Raw genomic sequence first — 21,622 nt, forward strand, 5'->3', positions numbered from 1 at the left:
GTCTTATTTTGAATATGGAGAAAAGAAAAAAGACCAAAGAACTGTCAGAGGATTTGAGAAGCATGGGCAATTTCAGGGCTACAAGTCGATCTCCAAAGAACTGAATGTTTCTGTGTTTACCGTGCGCCGTGTCGTCAATAAGTGTAAAGCCCATGGCACTGTGGCTAACCTCCCTAGATGTGAATGGAAAAGAAAAATTGATGAGGCATTTCAACGAAAGATTGTGCGGATGGTGGACAAAGAACCTCGACTAACATCCAAACAAGTTCAAGCTGTCCTGCAGTTCGAGGGTTCAACAGTGTCAATGTGTACTATCCATGGGCGTCTGTATGAAAAGGGACTCTATGCTAGGATACCCAGGAAGACCCCACTTCTGACCCAAAGACATAAAAAAGCCAGGCTGGAGTTTGACAAAACTTACATGAGAAAGCCAAAAACTTTTTGGAAGGATGTTCTCTGGTCAAATAAGACAAAAGTAGAGCTTTTTGGGAAAAGGCATCAACAGAGTTTACAGGAGAAAAAAAAACGAGGCCTTCAAAGAAAATAACACGGTCCCCATAGTCAAACATGACGGAGGTTTCCTGATGTTTTGGGGTTGCTTTGCTTCCTCTGGCACTGGACTGCTTGACTTGCAGCATAACGTAAGGCCCTGTGTGAGAAAACTGGGTCTCCCTCAGAGGTCATGGGTCTTCCAGCAGGACAATGACCCAAAACACACTTCAAAAAGCTCTAGAAAATGGTTTGGGAGAAAGCACTGGAGACTTCTAAAGTGGGCAGCAATGAGTCCAGACCTGAATCCCATAGAACACCTGTGGAGATATTTGAAAATGGCAGTTTGGAGAAGGCACCCTTTAAATCTCAGAGACCTGGAGCAGTTGGCCAAAGAAGAATGGTCAAAAATTCCAGGAGAGCATTGTAAGAAACTAATTGATGGATACCGGAAGCGGTTGTGCGCAGTTATTTTGTCTAAAGGTTGTGCTACCAAGTATTTGGCTTAGAGTGCCAATACTTTTGTCCTGCCCATTTTTGGAGTTTTGTGTAAAATGATTATGATGTAATTTTTTTTTTCATTCTCTTTTGTGTTTTTTCATTGCAAGGAAAATAAATGAAGATATTACTACCAAAGCATTTGTAATTGCAATAATTTTCTGGAAGAAATTGAGCATTATCTGACAGAATTGCAGGGTGCCAATACTTTCGGCCAGCATTGTAATTGCTTTCAATATCAATATCCCCTTTACTACTTACCACAACAGATGCTCTGTGATCTGGGCTGGCATTGACTGAGTTAAGCTAATGACAACTTTTGAATAGATGTCCTGAAAGGTTTCAATCTTGTATTGTTTTTACTTTCCACATATTTGTGTCTTCTCCAGATAGATTAAGGCAGACCGATATTTTTTGCGGGCCTTACGGCAATAAAAGTCCACACAAAGGGCTGTACACAATGTGTAATTGCGAGGGTGGATGCCATGCATAATGTATGACGCTTAATCGCCGGCACGAGGGGCTTTCGACTTGACGTGAGAAGCGTGAGGCGAGGCTAACGAGCAGCAAAGCGTGAAAGACAAGTAGGCTACTGGAGCACTGCCGCAGACTACTAATATGGGCACCCACTTTCTCTCCTTTGCGAGCGCCATCCTCTGAAATCTTCGCATTTGCGGGCGAGTTTTTGGTAGGCAGAGGTGGGGGTCAAGGACTGTGCTTTAGTACAGATACTTAAAGCGGAAGTTCAGAATTTTTGACATTAGACTTAATCTTCGAGTTACTGGGGGTTTAATTAGTTGGTGGAGTTAATTGTAGCAAATTCCATGCAGTTTGTAAGTTATCTGTTACAGTAGTTACAGGGCTCAGAGTGGCTAAGCTAGCGCAAATTAGGGCCAATTTAGCATGCCAATAAAAACAATACAGATCTACGAACAGATACAACATAGTTAAATAAATTCAAAATGCAGATCATTGTTCTAAAACACCTATGAGGCCAAAACAATGTCACAAAAAGTTGCTGTAATTCATTGCATTCTGCAGGATATTTTTTTAGATGCGTAATATGACCAAAATAGAGAGGAGTGCTTCCACTCGTGTTCACGCTGCGATCGAGGGAGGTGGGAAGTCGGACTTATCCCGCTTGGAGGGTACCAGTTGCTACTTCAAAGCGTTCCAAGCGAATGTAAACAGCAAAGATGGCTGATCGTGACAAGTTGTTTTTTATTTTGGCCATCAAAAGACATTTTGACCTCCAGAAAACCTGCCTTGTCATAAGCGATCAAATAGTGGAGGCATTCTAATGATATTTTTCCAGATCGGAGGTTGGAAAATCTGACTTCCCACCTTGAATGCAGCATCAGTCTGCTGAGATAACTGACGGCCGGCAACACAGTGAAATCTGCATTTAGAGGCTATGGAAACAGATGAAAAAAGTAAAGTAAAAGTTTCCACAAATTCCCTGTGAAGAACGAGAAACAATATAAACTGGTTACTTGCTACTGACTACGACATAAAGAATCGGCGGTGAAAAAAACGATATAATATCACTCTGCCCTGCTCCTCTGCAGAGCTTCTAGATTACAAACGTTGCTGTTCATACTGCAATTATTGACATACAATGGAAAGTTTTGATAACTTCATCCTGAAAACATAGCCAACTCTATTGATTGCATGGGTCATCGATGATTTTCATGTGCGCATATGTTGTTTTTTTAACTGGCATGCGAAATCGGCCCAATTAACTTGCGCTAGCTTAGCCACTCCGGGGCCCTGAAACTAAAAAACTACTAATAAACTACACTTCCTCTTTAATGAAGAAGAATTGTAAAACTACAAGTGTTGATTCAATTTACAGTATGTTCTGAAGTGAAACTATTAAAATAATAAGTAATTCCAATTAAACCTGATGCTCTGACACCCCCAGTTTGGCCGAATTTCAAAATTGTCCTATATGTATTTGTGATAAATCATTGGAAAGCTCAAAATCTCAATTTTCTGCGGGAAGAAACATTCGGAACAGGAGGGCATAAACATTTTTAAAACAGCAAAACCCTACCTCAAGGTGAGAGCTTGAGAGAGCATAATTAAAGACACCATGATTTTAACGAGATATTATGTACTTACCTTGTTTCAATCCAAAAAGGGCTTGTAAAGGGCCACAGCCGAACTTTTAGGGATTTTATGGGTGAAACACGGTAATATAACAAGGGTCGCAATGCAGATATCGCAGACAGAGGAGTGGTCAAGATTTTCTTTTTCAAATATTTACTCTTTCGAATGTTTTTTTTTTTTTTCATTTTTCTTGGTTTGGATCGATTATTCATCATCTAAAATATCGAGGAAAATACGACTAACAAAAAAAAAAAAAAAATACAATTAAGCGATAGTTATGAGGTAGATATTCGTGACCTATTTACAAACACTATTTTTTTTTCATTGTGACGTAATTTGTTTTAAAGTTTAAAATATGCAAGTGAAAAAAAGTAACTAAATATTAAACATCAATTAAAGATTCTAAGCTAAAAATTATAAACATTTTGAAGAATAAATTACTTACCTTCTTTTTATTGCTGGGTTGAAACAAAAGTGGTTACGCGGTGTCTGTAAACGGGGGTTCCCAGGGTAAAACGGATAAATTAAAAATAGTTCAGGGGCTTAATGTGCCATGAAACTGCTGTGGCAGCATATAGACATGTTGTTCTATCAAACACAGCAGTTCTTTTGGCTTAAAATACAGCAGTTTATTTTAAAGAGGGGTGCAAGGGCAGAAACTGCTTTTTCAGCCTTGTCTGTGTTTTCTGCCATAAGCATAGACTAATATATACAGTATATATATATATATATATATATATATATATATATATATATATATATATATATATATATATATATATTAGGGCTGTCCAAATTATCGCGTTAACGGGCGTTAATTAATTTTTTAAATTAATCACGTTAAAATATTTGACGCAATTAACGCACTAGGCCCGCTCAGACAGATTTAAATGTCAGTACAGTGAAAGGCCAACTTGTTAATTGTGTTTTATGGAGTTTTTCCGCCCTCTGCTGGCACTTGGGTGTGACTTGCATATGTTATGTGGCGTAATGTTGCCCTCTGCTGGCGATTCAGTGCAGCTGATTATTTGGGTTTCAGCGCGCTTTTCTGACGTGATTATATGTCGACGCGAACTCACACTAATAGACAGTGCTATTCAGACCAGCTAACGTCCGCATCCAGTATTCAGTGGCAGTTCTCATAGCCCCATCACACTGTTTGTGTCTAATACATGCATCGCTTGTGAGTTATATTCCTCCTTTGTTTATATTCATGAGCATTAGATAGCTATTGATGATGTGTATTTGAATTTGTTCACATATATAATGAAATGCAGTTACATTGTTAGATGCTTGTGAGCTAATTGGCTAGTGCTACTGCTCAAATGGACACGTGTGTGTACAATTTATGTTATTTTGTGATTTATGCAAGTTATTGACACATTGCCTTGTTATTTTCAGTTTTACAAAAATACAAGAAACGTGTTCCTGTCAAAAAGAGATGACTTCAGTAAAGCCCATGCAACTTTGCCACACCGTCTGATTTTTTTTTTTTGGAACTTATGTTCGCTATCTGTCAATTTGTGTACTCACACACATTGAGGACAGAATAGGGCTACTAGTTTATTTTTTGATTGAAAATTTTACAAATTTTATTAAAACGAAAACATTAAGAGGCGTTTTAATATAACATTTTTATAACTTGTACTAATATTCATCTTTTAAGAACTACAAGTCTTTCTATCCATGGATCACTATAACAGAATGTTAATAATGTTAATGCCATCTTGTTGATTTATTGTTATAATAAACAAATACAGTCCTTATGTACCGTATGTTGAATGTATATATCCATCTTGTCTTATCTTTCCATTCCAACAATAATTTACAGAAAAATATGGCATATTTTATAGATGGTTTGAATTGCGATTAATTGCGATTAATTTCGATTAATTAATTTTTAAGCTGTAATTAACTCGATTAAAAATTTTAATCGTTTGACAACCCTAATATATATATATATATATATATATATATATATATATATATATATATATATATATATATATATATATACAGTGCTGCTCGAAAGTTTGTGAACCCCACAGCGATGGTCAGATTTTTTGTAAAAAAAACTAAAATAACCTTATTAAATGTTAAGTTATACCCAAATCCACAATACTGACATTCCAAATAATGGACTGAAACAAAAGAAATAGTTATATTGTCATTCTTTATTTAACAAAAGTGGTTGATTTAAGAAAAACTCAGATATCATGTGTGCAAAAGTATGTGAACCCCTTCAGTTAATAGGATATTGCGCCTCCTTTTGCAGAGATTACCTCAACCAAACGGTTTCTGTAGTGACTAATCAGCCTCTCACATCTACTTTGGGGGATTTTTGCCCATTCTTCCTTGCAGAACGCAGTCAGTTGAGAGAGGTTTGATGGGCGTCTGGCATGAACTGCTCGCTTCAGGTCCCGCCACAGCATTTCAATGGGATTTAGGTCAGGACTTTGACTGGGCCAGTCCAGAACACGAATCTTCTTCTTTTTCAGCCATTCCTTGGTTGTATTGCTGGAATGCTCTGGATCATTATCATGTTGCATGATCCACCTTCTGCCAAGCTTTAACTTCAAAACAGATGGCGTCAGGTTATGTTCTAGGATTTGACAATATTCCTCAGAATTCATGATTCCCTGGACTATGTGGAGTTGTCCAGGTCTTGAGGATGAAAAGCAAGCCCAGATCTTGACATTCCCACCTCCATGCTTCACTGTTGGGAGAAGGTTCTTTTGGTGGTATGCAGTGTTGACTTTTCGCCAGACATGGCGGTTTTGGTTGTGACCAAACAGTTCAATTTTGCACCTACATCAGTTGATGAAAACTCTTTTTAATTTAGTCTCGACAACACAACTGTTAAAAAAACAAAAAAAAAAACTACTGAATTGATTGATTAGGAAATCAGGTTGAAATAATAGAAAATTCCAAAATGTTGAGGGGGTTCACAAACTTTTGAGCAGCACTGTATATATATATATATATTTTTTTTTTTTACTCGCAACTTAGAAACTTTCTCTTCAAGGTTTACATCCTAAATTTGTGTTTGAATGTACTTTTGAAAGCAGACCCATCATCACCATTGCAAATGTATTATTATATATTTTTCTAGATAACCCTAATTTGGCTTTTTTTAAGCTTCCACTTTAGAAAAAAAAAATCCATCAAAAGTCTGTTTTAAAATTAAAGATTGTTGGTAAGGAGTAGGACTTTTGAAATTTACATCCCTCATGGCTTCCTTGGCCATTTTCTCACAATTATCTTGACATTACATCAAGAAAAGTGTGATTAATTTGCTAAATTTGAATGAATATCAAATGTTTTGCAGATTTGCACAGTTCAACAATAAGCACAAGAAGGACAACTGAAAATGTACTTTTTTTTTATTTTTGACTCAAGTATCTGGTTTTGGTGGAATGGCTCATATACAGTTGTGTTCCACCCCCACTATACTGAGCACAACTGTATACATATATATTTTTTCAGTTTAAAATATAATTAAAGTAAAAAGAAAAATGTTGCATAAACCTGTATTAACCTCTTTATCTTATTTTTATTCCAATTGGTAAGACCTCAAAATCTCAACAGCTTCTGACGACCCCTCTGTATTTACATCACAATGTGCGTTTGTACATCATGCCATCATCCGCAGAAGTTAAATATAAGTAACAAAACTATCTTGATAAAGCAAGGCGTAGAAAATACTGTACTTACACTATTAGTACACAGTATACAGATTTTAAATGTATGGAATTAATATGAAAAGTAACCCATGTAAGTGAAGTAACAAATTATATGTTTCATTACTTCTCACCACGAATGATGGGCGGCGACAAAGTGGTGGGGGTTCACAGCTGCACTGCTTGCTCAAGACACCATACGCGCCACGTTAAAGCACTTTACCAAACGGTGAAATTGGGGGAGAACAGCTGTAGACAGACCAAGCTTAACAGTGGCATGGCCTGCAGAGAGCAGTTAAATATTTTTCTCCCTTTCTTTGTGTCCTGTGGTGCATTTTTATGGCATATTTGAAAGTAACCTTTTGCGCGTTAAACTTTGATGGATTAGGTTTCTGGTCAAGATAAAATGTAATAAATAATCATAATAATGACTGTAATGTACTATGACTAGATTTTAAATCATTTTTATATGAGATGTCAGGAAAAATCAACATTCAATCCACCAGCACGCTCAAATTCCATCCAATAAAAACATTTTGCCCTTCTTATGTGATTCTTAGAAGGAGAGATTAATTTTTATTTTTTTTTTCTCTCTAACATATAAAGCAGTTGACAAAAAGTTCTGACATTCTTTCGTGAAAACAACACATTAAGAAAGACAGTATGCTCATCAATTAGTTTAGTGGATCATGCAATTATGTCAAACCAACAAAATCACATGTTGTTGTTGAAAAACTAGTAAGCGTTAATTAGATTGTACTCAGGGTGGAGTCTTGAGGTACACCACAGCTAGAAAATTGTTTTTCAGCGCCCTGGTGAGATTGGTTTCCACATCAACAATTTAGCCGAATATTCTACTTTGTGGCGCGTATCGAAAATTGACACTGGTAACATTGTTAGCTAATCTGTGCTTTGTTTATTTTAGCAAAATGATGGCCAATTCACTGTAATCCAATTGGTGGGAATGCTTCGGGGCATTGCCTCGGGCATGAAGTACCTAGCCGACATGAACTACGTGCACCGTGACCTGGCTGCCCGCAACATCCTAGTCAACAGCAACCTGGTGTGCAAGGTGTCGGACTTTGGTCTCTCGCGCTTCCTGGAAGATGACACATCAGACCCCACCTACACCAGCGCCCTGGTGAGAAACAACACCCTCCTTTGTTGTTGTTCTGACATTGACGAATCACTATTTTGAGTATGTATTTTAGGGACATGAAATTGCCAAATGTTCTATGTATGACATCCCAGTTACAGTGATATGAAAAAGTATCTGAACCTTTTGGAATTTCTTGCATTTCTGCATAAAATCGCCATCAAAAGTGAGCTGATCTTTGTCAAAATCACACAGATGTAAAAACAGTAGGGCTGCAGCTATCGGTTATTTTAGTAGTCAATTAATCGATGGACTAGTTAGTTCGAATAATCAAGTAATTGGATAAGGAACATGAAAGATTAAAATACCTAAACTGAGCCTTAAACGGTATAAAAAAAAGAAATAAATATGATCTATGTACAACAAAAGAACAATGGCTAACTTACATAGCAGAAGTCTGCCAGCTTAAATGCTATAAAAAGCTCTTTTTTTTTTCTTTTTTCTTTTTTTTTTACAATGCTCTTAACAAATGGTTTAGACACATATTCCCACAAAAAAAAAAAAAAAAAAAAAACGCTAAATATACCAAAAAACTATTTGCATTAAATGCATTAAATAAAAATAGTGCTGCAACAATTAATCGATATAATTCGAGTATTCGATTAGGAAAAAAATATTTGAATTAAATTTTATTGCTTCGAGTATTCGTTTAATTGAAGTGGCATTGTAATGGTTCATTTTGAAAGTGTTTGCATTTAGTTTTTTTGATTAGGGTGGATACACTGCCCTCTAGTCTGCCTCATTTCACATGGCTGAATCCAATTGCTCCCAGTTAAAATCAATGTAAGCTAAGTTTTTCAGCAATATTTTTTTTATGCATTCATATTTCATTTATAGATATATTAAGCCATTTTTGTGGGAATATGTGTTTGAACGTTTTGTTAAGAGCATTGTTAAAAAAAAAAAAAAAAAAGAACATTTTATGGCATTTAAGCTAGTGGACCTTTGCTAAATAGGTTAGCCAATTGTTCTTTTGTTGTACATAGAGCCTCATTTTTAAAAATGTTTATACCGTTTGAAGCTCAGCTAAGGTATTTTAATTTTTCATGTTGCTTATCCGATTACTCGATTATTCGAACTAACTAGTTCATCGAATAATCGACAACTAAAATAATAGATAGCTGCAGCCCTAAAAAAACATTAGCTCAAACAAAATCTTGGCTTATGTTGGTCTTAACATGGAGCAGCTGGATTCAGCCATGTGAAATGAGGCAGACTAGAGGGCAGTGCATCCACCCAAATCAATAAAACTAAATACAAACACTTTCGAAATAAACCATTACAACGCCACTTTAATTAAACGAATACTCGAAGCATCAAAATTTAATTCGAAACTTTTTTTTGTAATCGAATACTATAGTTAATCGATTAATCATTGCAGCACTAAAAAAAAAAAAAAGAAAAGTGTCTGCTCTAACTGAAATCACCCAAACATAGGTTTTCATATTTTAATGAGGATAGCATGAAAACCATGACAGAAGGGGGAAAATAAGTGAACCCTCTGCCTAAGGAGACTTAAAGAGCAATTGAAACCAATTTTTACCAAACAGTTTAAGTCAGGTGCGTGCCCAATCACTGATGAGTGGTTCAAAGCTGCCCTGCCCACTTTAAGACACACACACCTGGTAAGAATTGTCTTGATGAGCAGCATTGTCTGATGTTTATCATGGCTCCACACAATGTCATGTGTTAAGGTAAAATGGAACAGCTCACTAACAGCAACACCTCATCCCCACCGTGAAGCATGGTGGAGGGACCATCATGATTTGGGGCTGTTTTGCTGCCTCAGGGCCTGGACAACTTGCAATCATTAATGGAAGAATGAATTCAAAAGTTTATTAGGATGTTTTGCTGGAAGGCCTGAGGCCGTCTGTCCAACAGTTGAAGCTAAAAAGAGGATGGATGCTGCAACAAGACAAAGATCCAAAACATAGAAGTAAATCAACATCAGAATGGTTTCTGACGAACAAAATACACGTTCTGGTGTGGCCAAGTCAAAGTCCAGATTAAAAACCCCATTGAAATGCTGTGGCATGACCTAAAGACAGCGATTCATGCCAGACATCCCAGGCATCTGACTTAACTATTGCAGTTTTGTAGAGAAAAATGGATCAAGATTAGTCCTGATCGATGTGCGACACTAATCTGCAGCTACAGGAAGCCTCTGGTTGCAGGTATTGCTGCCAAAGAGGGGGGACACAAAATATTAAATGTTATTGTTCACTTATTTTTCTCCCCTCTGTAATTGTTTGCAAACAATCTTCATTAAAATATGAAAACCTATAAATGTTTGGGTGGTTTCAGTTAAAGCAGACACTGTTTTTTCATCTGTGTGATTTCGACAAAGATCAGATCACATTTGATGGTGATTTTATGCAGAAATGTGAGAAATTCCAAAATATTCAGATACTTTTTCATACCACTGAAGTGATCATGTTTCACTGCCATTGACGGCAATGCACATCCAATCTAATTTAGGGAATGGATGTTTATCGCTGTCAATGGCAACAAGTTTATCGCTATAAATGGCAACAAGTTAATACTACCTATTCCGATCCTCTAAAAATGACTTGATTGGGCCCAATTTGTGATCCGTTCTTCCTCAGTATGGACCTCACTTTTACTCAGAGTTATATGATAATCTATGAAGTAGCTATTTGTTATACAGGCTAACAAAGAAAGAAATGATAACTCTAATTGGTGGAAGTAATTAGAGTGGAAGTACAGTATAATTAGACGAGACTAAGGACAGAGCCTTGAGGTACGCCACAGCTGGAGGATGTTTCTAAGATTGCTTTTCATAATTGATGCAGATATTCCAACATGTAATTATGTTTTATATTTATATTCAACCCCTTCTACCTTAAAAAATTACCTCCCCCACCCTGCCTGTACTCTTTATTTCTTTTGACCTGTTTAGCTCCCAGGTGTTTTAGTGCATCCACCTCCCAGTTTAAATTACTAGATGCACTAATGTTACCGGGTGACACTGATCGTCTACATTTTGTACTCACAGGGTGGGAAGATCCCAATCCGGTGGACTGCGCCCGAGGCCATCCAGTACAGAAAGTTCACCTCAGCTAGCGACGTGTGGAGCTACGGGATCGTCATGTGGGAAGTTATGTCGTACGGGGAAAGGCCCTACTGGGACATGACTAATCAAGATGTGCGTAACTAAAACCATCTAGAGCCCTTTGTTGCACCCACTCCCGCAAACATATTTAACACCCAACCTCCGTCTTACCATCATTGCTCCATAACAGCAGTGTGGGTTTCATGAGATAATTCCTTCCAGCCGCCACGGAGATATAATCAGATCATTTAAAAATGCTCAACGGCACTCTGTAGACTCAATTTCTCCCTCTAGGTAGTAGTGGAAAGAGCACATTATGGAGGAGTGAGGGTGGCAGAGAGACAATGAGAATAGTTTGAAATTGAAAGTGAGAAGGCTAATTTGCTAAGCGAGGACCGAGGACCTCGGCCGTTATCTTATTAGCAGCTCCAGATAGCGCCTGTGCTCCATCGGGGTCCTTATTTGGATGTCTCCTAAATGATATTAATCTGGCTTTGAATGGGGCTTCTCTAATGGGCCCCCATAATGAACTGGAGTGAAACTGTGCGTCCTTCCGGGTCGTTCCACCCGGTTAACCAAGCGCCACCTTAGTGTGCCCCCAATCAACTGAGCAAGCAATCAATTACCAGTCTACACTTTTGAGGCCAGTGGTGATGTCACCCCTGCCAACGCAGAAGATTCAAGATGACCTATTGAGCAGAAATAATATGTCTTTAATGACAGCAGTTAACGTGGGGTGTAGTGAGCTGTAAGTGAAGTGTTTTCCAACAAAGACAGCTTTTTCCTGACTTTTCTCTTGACAATTTTTCTGGGTCACTCTCTTGTGAGGTACAAATGCAACATGTGTCTCTTCAGGTCATCAACGCCATTGAGCAAGACTACCGGCTTCCGCCCCCCATGGATTGTCCCAGTGCGCTGCACCAGCTAATGCTGGACTGCTGGCAGAAAGACCGCAACAACCGGCCAAAGTTCAGTCAGATCGTCAACAACCTGGACAAGATGATCCGGAATCCAAACACCTTGAAGGCTATGACCCCGTTATCCTCCGGGTGAGTCAAACAGCTCAAACTGTTACATGTTTCAGTGTAAGATGGAATGGGATGGCTGTGCGGAAGCGGGTGTGTTTGCTAATCTAAATGATGAAAATGGTGAATAAGAGACAGGGTTATGGGGTTAACCAGTCAATACCTTACACACTGGACAATGAGCCAGGATAAAGATGGCTCAGAGTTCCAGTGTGAAATGCCTTCTAATCGAGAAAAATGTAGTTTTACTTTTTAGTCACTGACTCGTTGAAATCCCTCCGACAAATGTCAGTCCAGGATTGAGGCCCTTTTGCACTTCCAAAGCATTCCTGATTTTCCACAGACATCTAGTAGAAAGAACTCTGCCTTCCTAAAAAGCTCAGCACCTCATTTGGAAAATCCATTGTAAAAGGAAATGAATTTGGAAAACCTAGTTTGATGAACGAGGCCTGCGGGATTGTCCTCAGGCCGTGAGACCGTGACGCAAACGGCAGCTCCAGAAGCAATCGCAGGTGGTCCGCGGATGACTGCAATCCAAAGAGCCATCAGATAGCTGTCATTATTCATCCTAATGCATCCTGCCTGTGCCCCCCTACCCTCACATCCCGCCCCTTTCAGTGTGCATCTGCCTCTGCTGGACCGCAGCATCCCAGACTTCTCCAGCTTCAGCACAGTGGACGAGTGGCTGGATGCCATCAAGATGGGCCAGTACAAGGACAACTTTTCCAACTCTGACTTCACCACGTTCGACGTGGTATCCCAGATGACCATGGAGTAAGTGACAATCTCTTCACTAACCGTATGTACTGTATTTTTTGAATGATAAATTGAACCTGAGTATAAATCGCAGGGCCAGCCAAACTATGGGGGGGGATATAGTCTGGAAAATATGTTATCTAATCAAGTGGCGTGGCAAAACTTGAAATTTCAAGTCAACTAATTTCAAATGAATTATCAAGTTTCTGTGGAAAACTAAAAAGATAAATTAAAAAAATTATTTAAAAAAAAAAAAAAAAAAAAGGGAGGTAACGCTGTAAACTCAACATTCTAAGTAAACTGAATTTAAGTTAAGTAAATTGAACTCAATATTGTAACTACTCAGGACTTCAGTTTAAATATACATTGCCGTATTGTTCCGAATATAAGACGGTGTTTTTTGCATTGAAAAAAGACTGAAAAAGTGGGAGTCGTCTTATATTCGAGGTCTAGACATTTTATTCATTCACGACGCTAGATGGCGCCAGATATAATTGAAGCGAATGCTGAACTTGAGGAGTAATGTTCTGTCATGACAAAGCTCTGCTTCTCTCAAGTTTAACCAGTTTGCATTATTTTATTCCAATGTTTTTCCTTATTCGGATTTGTTTCAAGACTACAGTTACAGTTAGACCTCACTTTGATGGTTAATGCAGTTATTGCAATTTTGTTGTTTTATCACAATAGATTGGTTTATTTACATTTCAAAAACCAGAAGCCATTCATTTGCGAATGTGATTGCACTTTAGTTTACATCTTTAAATGTTCAGATATTAAGATTTGAATGAGGCAAAATAACATGCTTTTTCTCTCAAATATATTGTTATAATCATTTGTTTTAGATGTACTGCAATTATTTTTTTGTATAAAAATTAATTCGGTGTTCAAAAAGTCTTTTTTCAAACTTGAGTCTTGAAAAAGAGGGGGTCGTCTTATAATCAGGGCCATCTTATATTCGGGCCAATACGGTAAATCATTTGCTTCAAGCGGGAATCAGACCCACTGTGGCAACACAACATGACACACTTCAAGCAACACTTTGTAACTTTTCAGTTTTATTGGATTTTAGCTACGCCGGTGGACAAGAGCGGTAGTGTTTTGCCTCAAGGAAGACTAAGACCAATGTCCCCTCTAAGCTGCGCACGTGCGCAATCGCGCACTGCTTGCACAAACTCATTGCACAAGAAAATCGATGCAGCGCACAAAATAAAATTCAACAGAAATGTACTGTAGTGTCACTAGGACTACTGCCACAGCACGACACCCCTATTAGTGCGTTCGATACGGCAACGCGACGCTCCCATTGGTGCGTTCCATACACCAACGCGACGCTCTAATTAGTATGCTTGATACGACGCTCCCATTGGTGGGCTACTTCCCCACGATAGTATATAAATGTGAGGTGCATGACCTGGGTGAGTGCGGAGAAAAATAAAGAATGAAAAGTGGGACTCCTGTGCTTATTTACAGAAGGTTTTTCTGAACCATTTTGCAACGTAACTCAATGAGCAACACGTGTCTAGCCAATCATGTTACACAGTTTACTTCAATTACTCGAGACAACCCTTACGTGCCTTGCAGGCTAGCTAGCCAACAACAGTGCAGTGAAGTCAAGACGCAAATGATAACCCCTTATCATGGCGAAAGCAACGTGCAGCGATACTACACTCATGAAGCCAAAGTAAAAATATGCGGTTCTTTTAAGATGGAATGGCTGTCAGAGTACAGTATGTGCAAATAAAAGCGGTGAAACTGAGTGAGATTTTTTCTTTGTTTGTTTTTTTTTTAAACTGTCCTGTATTGCTGCTTAGACAAGGAGCAAGGAATTTTGGGTGTCCTTATTGTCTGAACAGTTTTAATGTGTTGTTTGATATACTCCCATTGTGGTTGTTCATTATGTTTATTAACTCACCTATGCCCCAATTGGACATTTTCCAGGCCAAAGCAGGACTCTCACATATAACATAGTACACATCTCATGAACAATGAGACGTTTGTCTTTTTAACTTTAAGTGGGCCAAATCAATTATATTAAAAGTAAACTAATGCAAATTGCTGCTGTATTTTCATGCTTATAACAAGCAATTTAACTTGCTGTGATTCAAGGTTTTGAACAGGCGTGACACTGGTGTGTGGCCACAGCGTACACATCTGATGTTGCTCACTGTGGTCCTCAGTTTGCTCAGGGAGCTTGTGTGTCTTCACAGACACATGAAAAAATTTTGAGGGAACATTGACTAAAACTGAGTTTCCCACCAGGACCAGCGCACACCCGCATAGTGTCTCTAAATCATTATTGTCGCCTGCAGATGGATAAATCAACATTTCTGTTTGCAGCGGCTGTGTGAAGGATAAAAAAATAAGTTAATTAATCCAGTTGTGGCTACAACTGTGTGGCTTAGTGTGGGTAACCCCCCCAGTGTTTATACTGTATATCCTGGCAGCCGTCCTTTCTTTTTTCCTCCTCAGACAAAACTTTTTGTCTCTGCTGCTCTGCCATCTTTGCAAAATATGCACGAAAGCATGAGAATCGACTTCCGTCTTTATAATGAATGGGGAAAGGTGAAAGTGACGTTTGCCGTAAAGCAGTCAGCACATTTGTATTTTTTTTGTGTGTGTGTTCAGGGTTCCTGCTACTCTCTTCAAAGTTAATTAGTGCCGGTGAAAGTGATACAGACCCCCTCAAGATATAAAAGAGGTGTCATTCAACTAGTTGTCAGTCGGCATATCATGACAGATGTTATGAAAATATTTTATAAAGGTTGAAAAGTTACCAACTGTTGCTTTAAGTTCACCACTTGAGTTATGTCTACTTAAAATATTAAAATGGTGTGTTTCTGGATTTTCTATGTATGCTTCATTCTGATACAATGGTTTTCTAATCATCGCAGTGACATCCTACGGGTGGGTGTGACGTTAGCGGGCCATCAGAAAAAGATCCTCAACAGCGTCCAGATGATGCGGGCCCAGATGAACCAGATCCAGTCAGTGGAGGTCTGACCTTCCCCCAAGCAGAGCAGAAATCCAGGAAGGGGGGCGCTCCGAGGGGCCCCACCTCCGGCGGGCGCCGAGGACGGAGTGGATGCTTTTTGGTGTGACCCCACCCCTTCCTCGACACTCTCCCTTCACTCTCCCAACTCTCCCTTACTCCCACCTCACCATCCATCCACTGAGTTTTGTAACTCAGAATCAAGGGAGACCTGAAATGAGTGACCAGCGACACATGTTTTTCTTCTTCCACTGCTTTTCATTGATGCTTTGGTTTGTTGTCATTTTGTAAAGAATTTTGTAAGGAAAAAATAAAGATGAAAAAACAAAGATGAAAAAGAAAAGGAGTTTATCGACATTTAAAGACAATGTAAGGTCATACACCAGATGAGCGGAAGAGCTACCCTTTAAAAGGGCGAGAAACAAACAAACAAACAAAAAAAAAAAAAAGGATCCTGTCAATCTTGGAAGGATGTTGGCACCATCAAATGGACCTTTTGGCAAAGACTGACATCAAGAGAATCTCAAGAAAAGAACAATAAAATCTTTTTTTTTCTCACTATGGTGTGAAATGTTGTGTTGAAGATTCCCAGCACAGACAACATTGTTTTTACCTCTCTCCTTAGTGGACATATCAAGGACCACTTCACAGGGCTGACTCACTTGACCACTCCACCTCCCCACCCCACCTCCCCCAACCACCCTCTTACCCTTCCTACCATGTCGCAAAGCATGCTGGGTAAACTGACTCAGATGCGTGACGGCCCTCCATCCATCCATCTTATTTCTTCTTCCATTCGCTACACTCACAGTCACGAATAGACGTTACAATCAGGTGGATGCAACTTGTTTCATTTCTGCAATTTGCAATTTGTGTATGCATTTTATTGAATTGTTCTGATTTTATTTTGAACTTTTGTTCTGCAAAGAAAGAGGAAAAAAAACGCTTGGGATCTTCCATCGGTGCTTGGAGTTGTTTAGGAAAAGCTGCACAATCATGTAGATAAACAACCTCTAATATCCTAACTCCCTTGAATAAGATATACTTTGCTTCTATGTTTTGAGATGTCTATCTTTGTCAGTGTTGTCGTCACGGGGATAACATGGCGTCTGAAAACGCTGCGTGAACAGTAGCCGAAGTGTGATTGTCCAGTCTGGATCCATCGCTCACGTGCAGTCTGGTTCCTCCCCCATACACCTTCTTTAGCCTTTTACCTAACCCTAACCACCCCTGACAACTTGGAAGCTCTTAAGGGTACACACATACTGATTTGTCACATCTGAACCCATATTTCTTTTAAACGTGAAAAACCCTTCACGGTAGGAAAGTCTGGCACGTGTATGCGAGTCATTACTTTACTGAGACTGACCTGAGATGCAATACAGTGGTACAGACTATCCAGATTGATCAAAAATGTAAAGAAGAAGGTAAAAGTAGTAGAAAAGTAGGTTACAAACATTTCAGGAAGTCTGTGGATCATGTGATCTTGGATAAGGATTTGTGATTGAAAGTACAGTGGTACCTCTACACACGAATTTACTTCATTCCAGGACCCTGGTTTGTAAGTCGAAAGGGTCGTATGTCAATTGGGATTGTCCCCTAAGAATACATTATAATTCGATTAATATGTTCCGCAGCTCAAAAACCTAAGCTAAATCCTTCGTAAATACTGCTGGAAAAATTACAAATAGCAATTACACATAGCAAAACAAATTATGAATACAAATCGGAATATTAATGATGTAACGAATTGGGTTCTAATGTGGCGGTTGTGTTTTGCATACTGTTCCAGAACGCACCGTGTGACCGACAACAGAGTGAGAGATGCGGAAGAGAGGGACGTTTTTACTTACTATTTTCATATTTCACGGCAGACAGTAACCGTGTTGTGTTGCGCAAGTTCTGAAATAAATGATTTAAAATCTAATGAAGCTGGCGACTTCCCTGCCGATGTTACAATAATAATAATAATTGTCACCTTAACTTATTAAAACAGGCGAACGGAAGTCAGAGAAGAACCGTTGAGATCGTAGATATTCACTGACGCTCACACCATGCTCATATTTTTCTATCATTTCCACCTTAATATTAATGGGAAGCGGCACCTTTTTCCTTTTTTCATCACCTGCAATAATGGGACTCATGTTGATTTCTCTCATTGGAAAATCCACCGTGTGTCTGTCTTTAGGTAAAACAATGAAATTGCGACACTGTCATAAATCGTCGTACTTCGAGCGTGTCATCATATGTCGAGTCAAATTTTATGTTGGATGTCAAAAAGATCATATGTCAATGCGTTCGTCTGTTGAGGTACCACTCTATTGAAATGGTTTAACATTCACAATAGAATCGGCACCAAATTGAACACCTTGATACTCTCTTTCTTTCTTTCGTGTTTTTTTTCACTTATTATATACTTCAGGTTTTAAAACCATTGTGAAAGACATTTGAAAATGCTCCTAATCGTGGTGTAGCTTCTGATTTTAGGTGTGGAACTTTTTTTTTTTTTTTTTTTTTTTTTTTTTTTTTTTTTTTTGGATAAAAACACGACACTAAATTTGTTGTCGCTTTATGAAAATGCATTTGGATCTTGGAAATTCTCATGTTTCTGTGCGACTTAAAAAGTCATATTAGTTTGTCATCTATGTTTACAATCCAATGGATCCTGGCAGAATTTCATCTAAAGGATGAAATGCTGACCACGTGAAGTATTGTCTTTCACGATTTAGAGACAGAGGGAGAGCCTGTGGTAGCAGTTGAAGCAGAGCAATAACCACACTGAAGAGATGCTGCACTCCTGTCAAGTTGTCAACTATATTTTTTGACACTGAAAAATATTTTTAAAAAGTTAGTCCAAGAAAGTTGGAGATCAACTTCCATTTTTTATTTTTGGAAAGTCACTATATTTTATTCAGAGCGATAAAGGTTTTAGTGCCTCCCGGTTTCTGGAATTTAAACTTTGAATCGAGCACGGACCTATTCTCATCCTGAATTGTTTCAATCAGTCGCAAATTAAAGACCTTAGATATGCTTGAATATGATAATATTGGGGTATCTTCAGGTTACTTCCTTGTTAACTCTTATACTGCCATTGACGGTGCTAGAAATCCAATCCATTTTGACCGGGAGGGGCGAATAAACGTTCGTCTACGGCAGCCATTACTAAACTTTTTCTGCTGCTCCAATTTTTTACATTAAAGGGGAAGTTCAGGAATTTTGACATCAAGCTCAATCTTCGAGTTAACAAAGGTTTACTTAGTCGGTCGAGTTGATTTCAACAAATTCCGTCTAGTTTGTTAGGTATTTGTTAGTTTCAGGGCTCCGGTATGGCTAAACTAGGGCGAGTCAATTGGGCCATCTTAGCATTCCAATAAAAAACAACATATACAAACATGTAAATCATCAATGACCCATGCAATCAATAGTGTTGGCTATGTTTTCAGGATAAAGTTATTAAAACTTACTATTGCATGTCAATAATTTCAGTATGAACAGCAACATTTGTAATCCAGAAGCTCTGCAGAGCAGCAGGGGGGAGTGATTTCACATCGTTTTTTTTTTTTTCACCTCTGATTTTTTATGTAGTAGCCAGCAGCATGAAACCAGTTTAAATTGTTCCTCGTTCTTCATAGGGAATTTGTGTAAACTTTCCTTTGCCCATTTCTTTTGTTTCCACAGCCTCTAATTCATGCGCGGAGTTTAAGTGCCCCCCCAATGGCCGAAAAGTGTAATTGCATGTTGCCTTTCCTACATATGATTTTAAAATAGAGTTTTTTCCAGTAAAATATTGTCGATAAACGTTGTAAAGTAATAAAACAAACAACAAAAATGAATGAAATGAACAAAAAAAGATATTTTTATAATGGGTCAAAAATATTTTTCAAACAGATAATGTGACTAGCACCTTAGATGGCCATGTGCTTTGCTTAGCCAAAACCACCCGATGACCGACGAGGCAAGATGGATATACATAATTTTTTCAAACCTAAGCTTTCAAAAGCGACAACAACTACTGGGCAAGAACCAAGGACTGAAAATGTGGACAATGAAACGCCAGAGAGCACCGCCAAAATGGTGAGCGGTGTTTCAATTTTCCCCACTAAAGATGCTAATTGAACAACAGAGCCACCACCGGTGTCTTGCCAATGTAGTTACCCTCCTCAAAAATTGTGTCCCCCCCGGCCGCGGGAACAAACACACACGCACACATTAGTTATGAGTTATGTCGACTTAAAAAATTAATTAAAGCCAGGAAAGAACCACAGTTACGTATTTTGGTTAGGCATCGACGTTTATTAAAATGGAGAAACGCCATTCAGAACGGCTAGGTTCATACTACAGGTCTTAATGCACAAATCCGATTTTTTGTCATATGTATTTTTGGCGTGCCCATTCAGACTGTCTTTGTCCATTCTGACCATTCAAGTATTACGCATGCGCACTAATTCGCAGTCCGACACGCACTGAGCAAGAAGACCCGCATGAGTAGAAGCATCAAAACAAATGACCACACATGCTGGCTGTCATCCGTCATTCCAGGGATATCATATTTTGCTTTTTAAAAAGAGGACACAAATAACAGACATAGATAATCCCCATTTAGGTTTATATTCAAAGTTTATATGGATCGATAGCATGCACGCACTGTCCGTGCATGTTACACACACACATACGGGCAGTTTGCCCCGACTCTCGGCCGTGTAAGCATTGTTGAAATATTGCTCATATAGAGCAGAGAGAAAACCAATCATTCTCAGGCTTATCCTCAACCCATTTTTATTTTATATGACTGTTGTCAATCCCGGCCCTTCCCCAAAAGCCGTCTTCAATGCAAGCTAGGCGCTAATAACGCACAGCTGCACCGCTACCGTAGTGTCTGTCGCTCTCTGATGACGTAAGTGCCGCATGAATTCCGATTTGGGAGAATTGACAGTACAGACCACCGTGACATTCTGGAAAAATGTGGCCCAGATCGGATTTGAACCACATACAAAAGTGACCCAGATCGGATTTGAAATGGTCCAGTTCTATTCGACTTGTCACGTTCAGACCGTCAAGTTAATGCCTCACTCAAGTCGGAAAAACACGAAAAAATCGGATTCAATCATTAAGACCTGTAGTATGAACGTAGCCGACTTGAATTACAGTAACAACAGTTATAGATCACCCTATGAGTAAAACAGTGAAACATTGCCTTTTTTTCGTTCAGTACGTATGTAATGTTATACGAGAGAAAAAGTTTTTTTTTTTTTTGATGGATGGGCCATATTTTAGAACCTCGTAGATAACAACATCACCAAAACATGGAAATCAAGCAAATCAATGCAGCGCAGTGGCTCCGCCTAGGGGATACAATTTTTGACGGGGGTAACTACACTTGCACGACACTGGCGGGCGTACCATATTCAGTGGATAACGATCTTGGCGAAAAATATAGCTGTCCTAAACAGCCTAATTGAGAATTCCCCTCAAGAATGACAGGAAACAAAAAAACACTCATTTTCTCCGTATTATTATAAATATTCTTGTAAGTTAATTTTATTGCTGACAAAGCATTTCGGGGTCATGAACATGTTGTGGCCCCCCTGCCCCAAAAGTCAAACTCCGCCTGTGCTCTAAATGCACATTTCGCCATGCTGCCAGCCATCAGTTAACTCAGCAGACTGAGCTGCATTCAAGGAAGGTGGGAGGTCAGTTTCCAACCACCGATCTTAAAATGATCATTGGAACGCCTCCACTATTTGATCGCTTACGAGAAGGCAGGTTTTCTGGAGGTCAAAATGTCTTTTGATGGCCAAAATAAAAAATAACGTCACAAAAAGGCATCTTTTAATGTTTACATTC

General features: G+C 38.8%; 1 protein-coding gene across 4 annotated transcripts in view; it reads left to right on the forward strand.

The window, feature by feature from the left end:
- The window catches only part of ephb2b (eph receptor B2b), a 265,726-nt gene extending 247,422 nt beyond the window's left edge, over window positions 1-18,304 (forward strand). For all 4 annotated transcript variants that reach the window (XM_057846096.1, XM_057846098.1, XM_057846097.1 and 1 more), the window contains exons 12-16: window positions 7,705-7,920; window positions 10,952-11,101; window positions 11,864-12,057; window positions 12,652-12,807; window positions 15,681-18,304. In XM_057846096.1, coding sequence (XP_057702079.1) covers window positions 7,705-7,920; window positions 10,952-11,101; window positions 11,864-12,057; window positions 12,652-12,807; window positions 15,681-15,789 — 825 coding nt within the window. In that variant the 3' untranslated portion in view covers window positions 15,790-18,304. The remainder of the gene's footprint in view (window positions 1-7,704; window positions 7,921-10,951; window positions 11,102-11,863; window positions 12,058-12,651; window positions 12,808-15,680) is intronic.
- The last annotated feature ends 3,318 nt before the right edge of the window (window positions 18,305-21,622 follow it).

The sequence above is a fragment of the Corythoichthys intestinalis genome, chromosome 9, assembly GCF_030265065.1.
Source record: "Corythoichthys intestinalis isolate RoL2023-P3 chromosome 9, ASM3026506v1, whole genome shotgun sequence".
NCBI lineage: Eukaryota > Metazoa > Chordata > Actinopteri > Syngnathiformes > Syngnathidae > Corythoichthys > Corythoichthys intestinalis.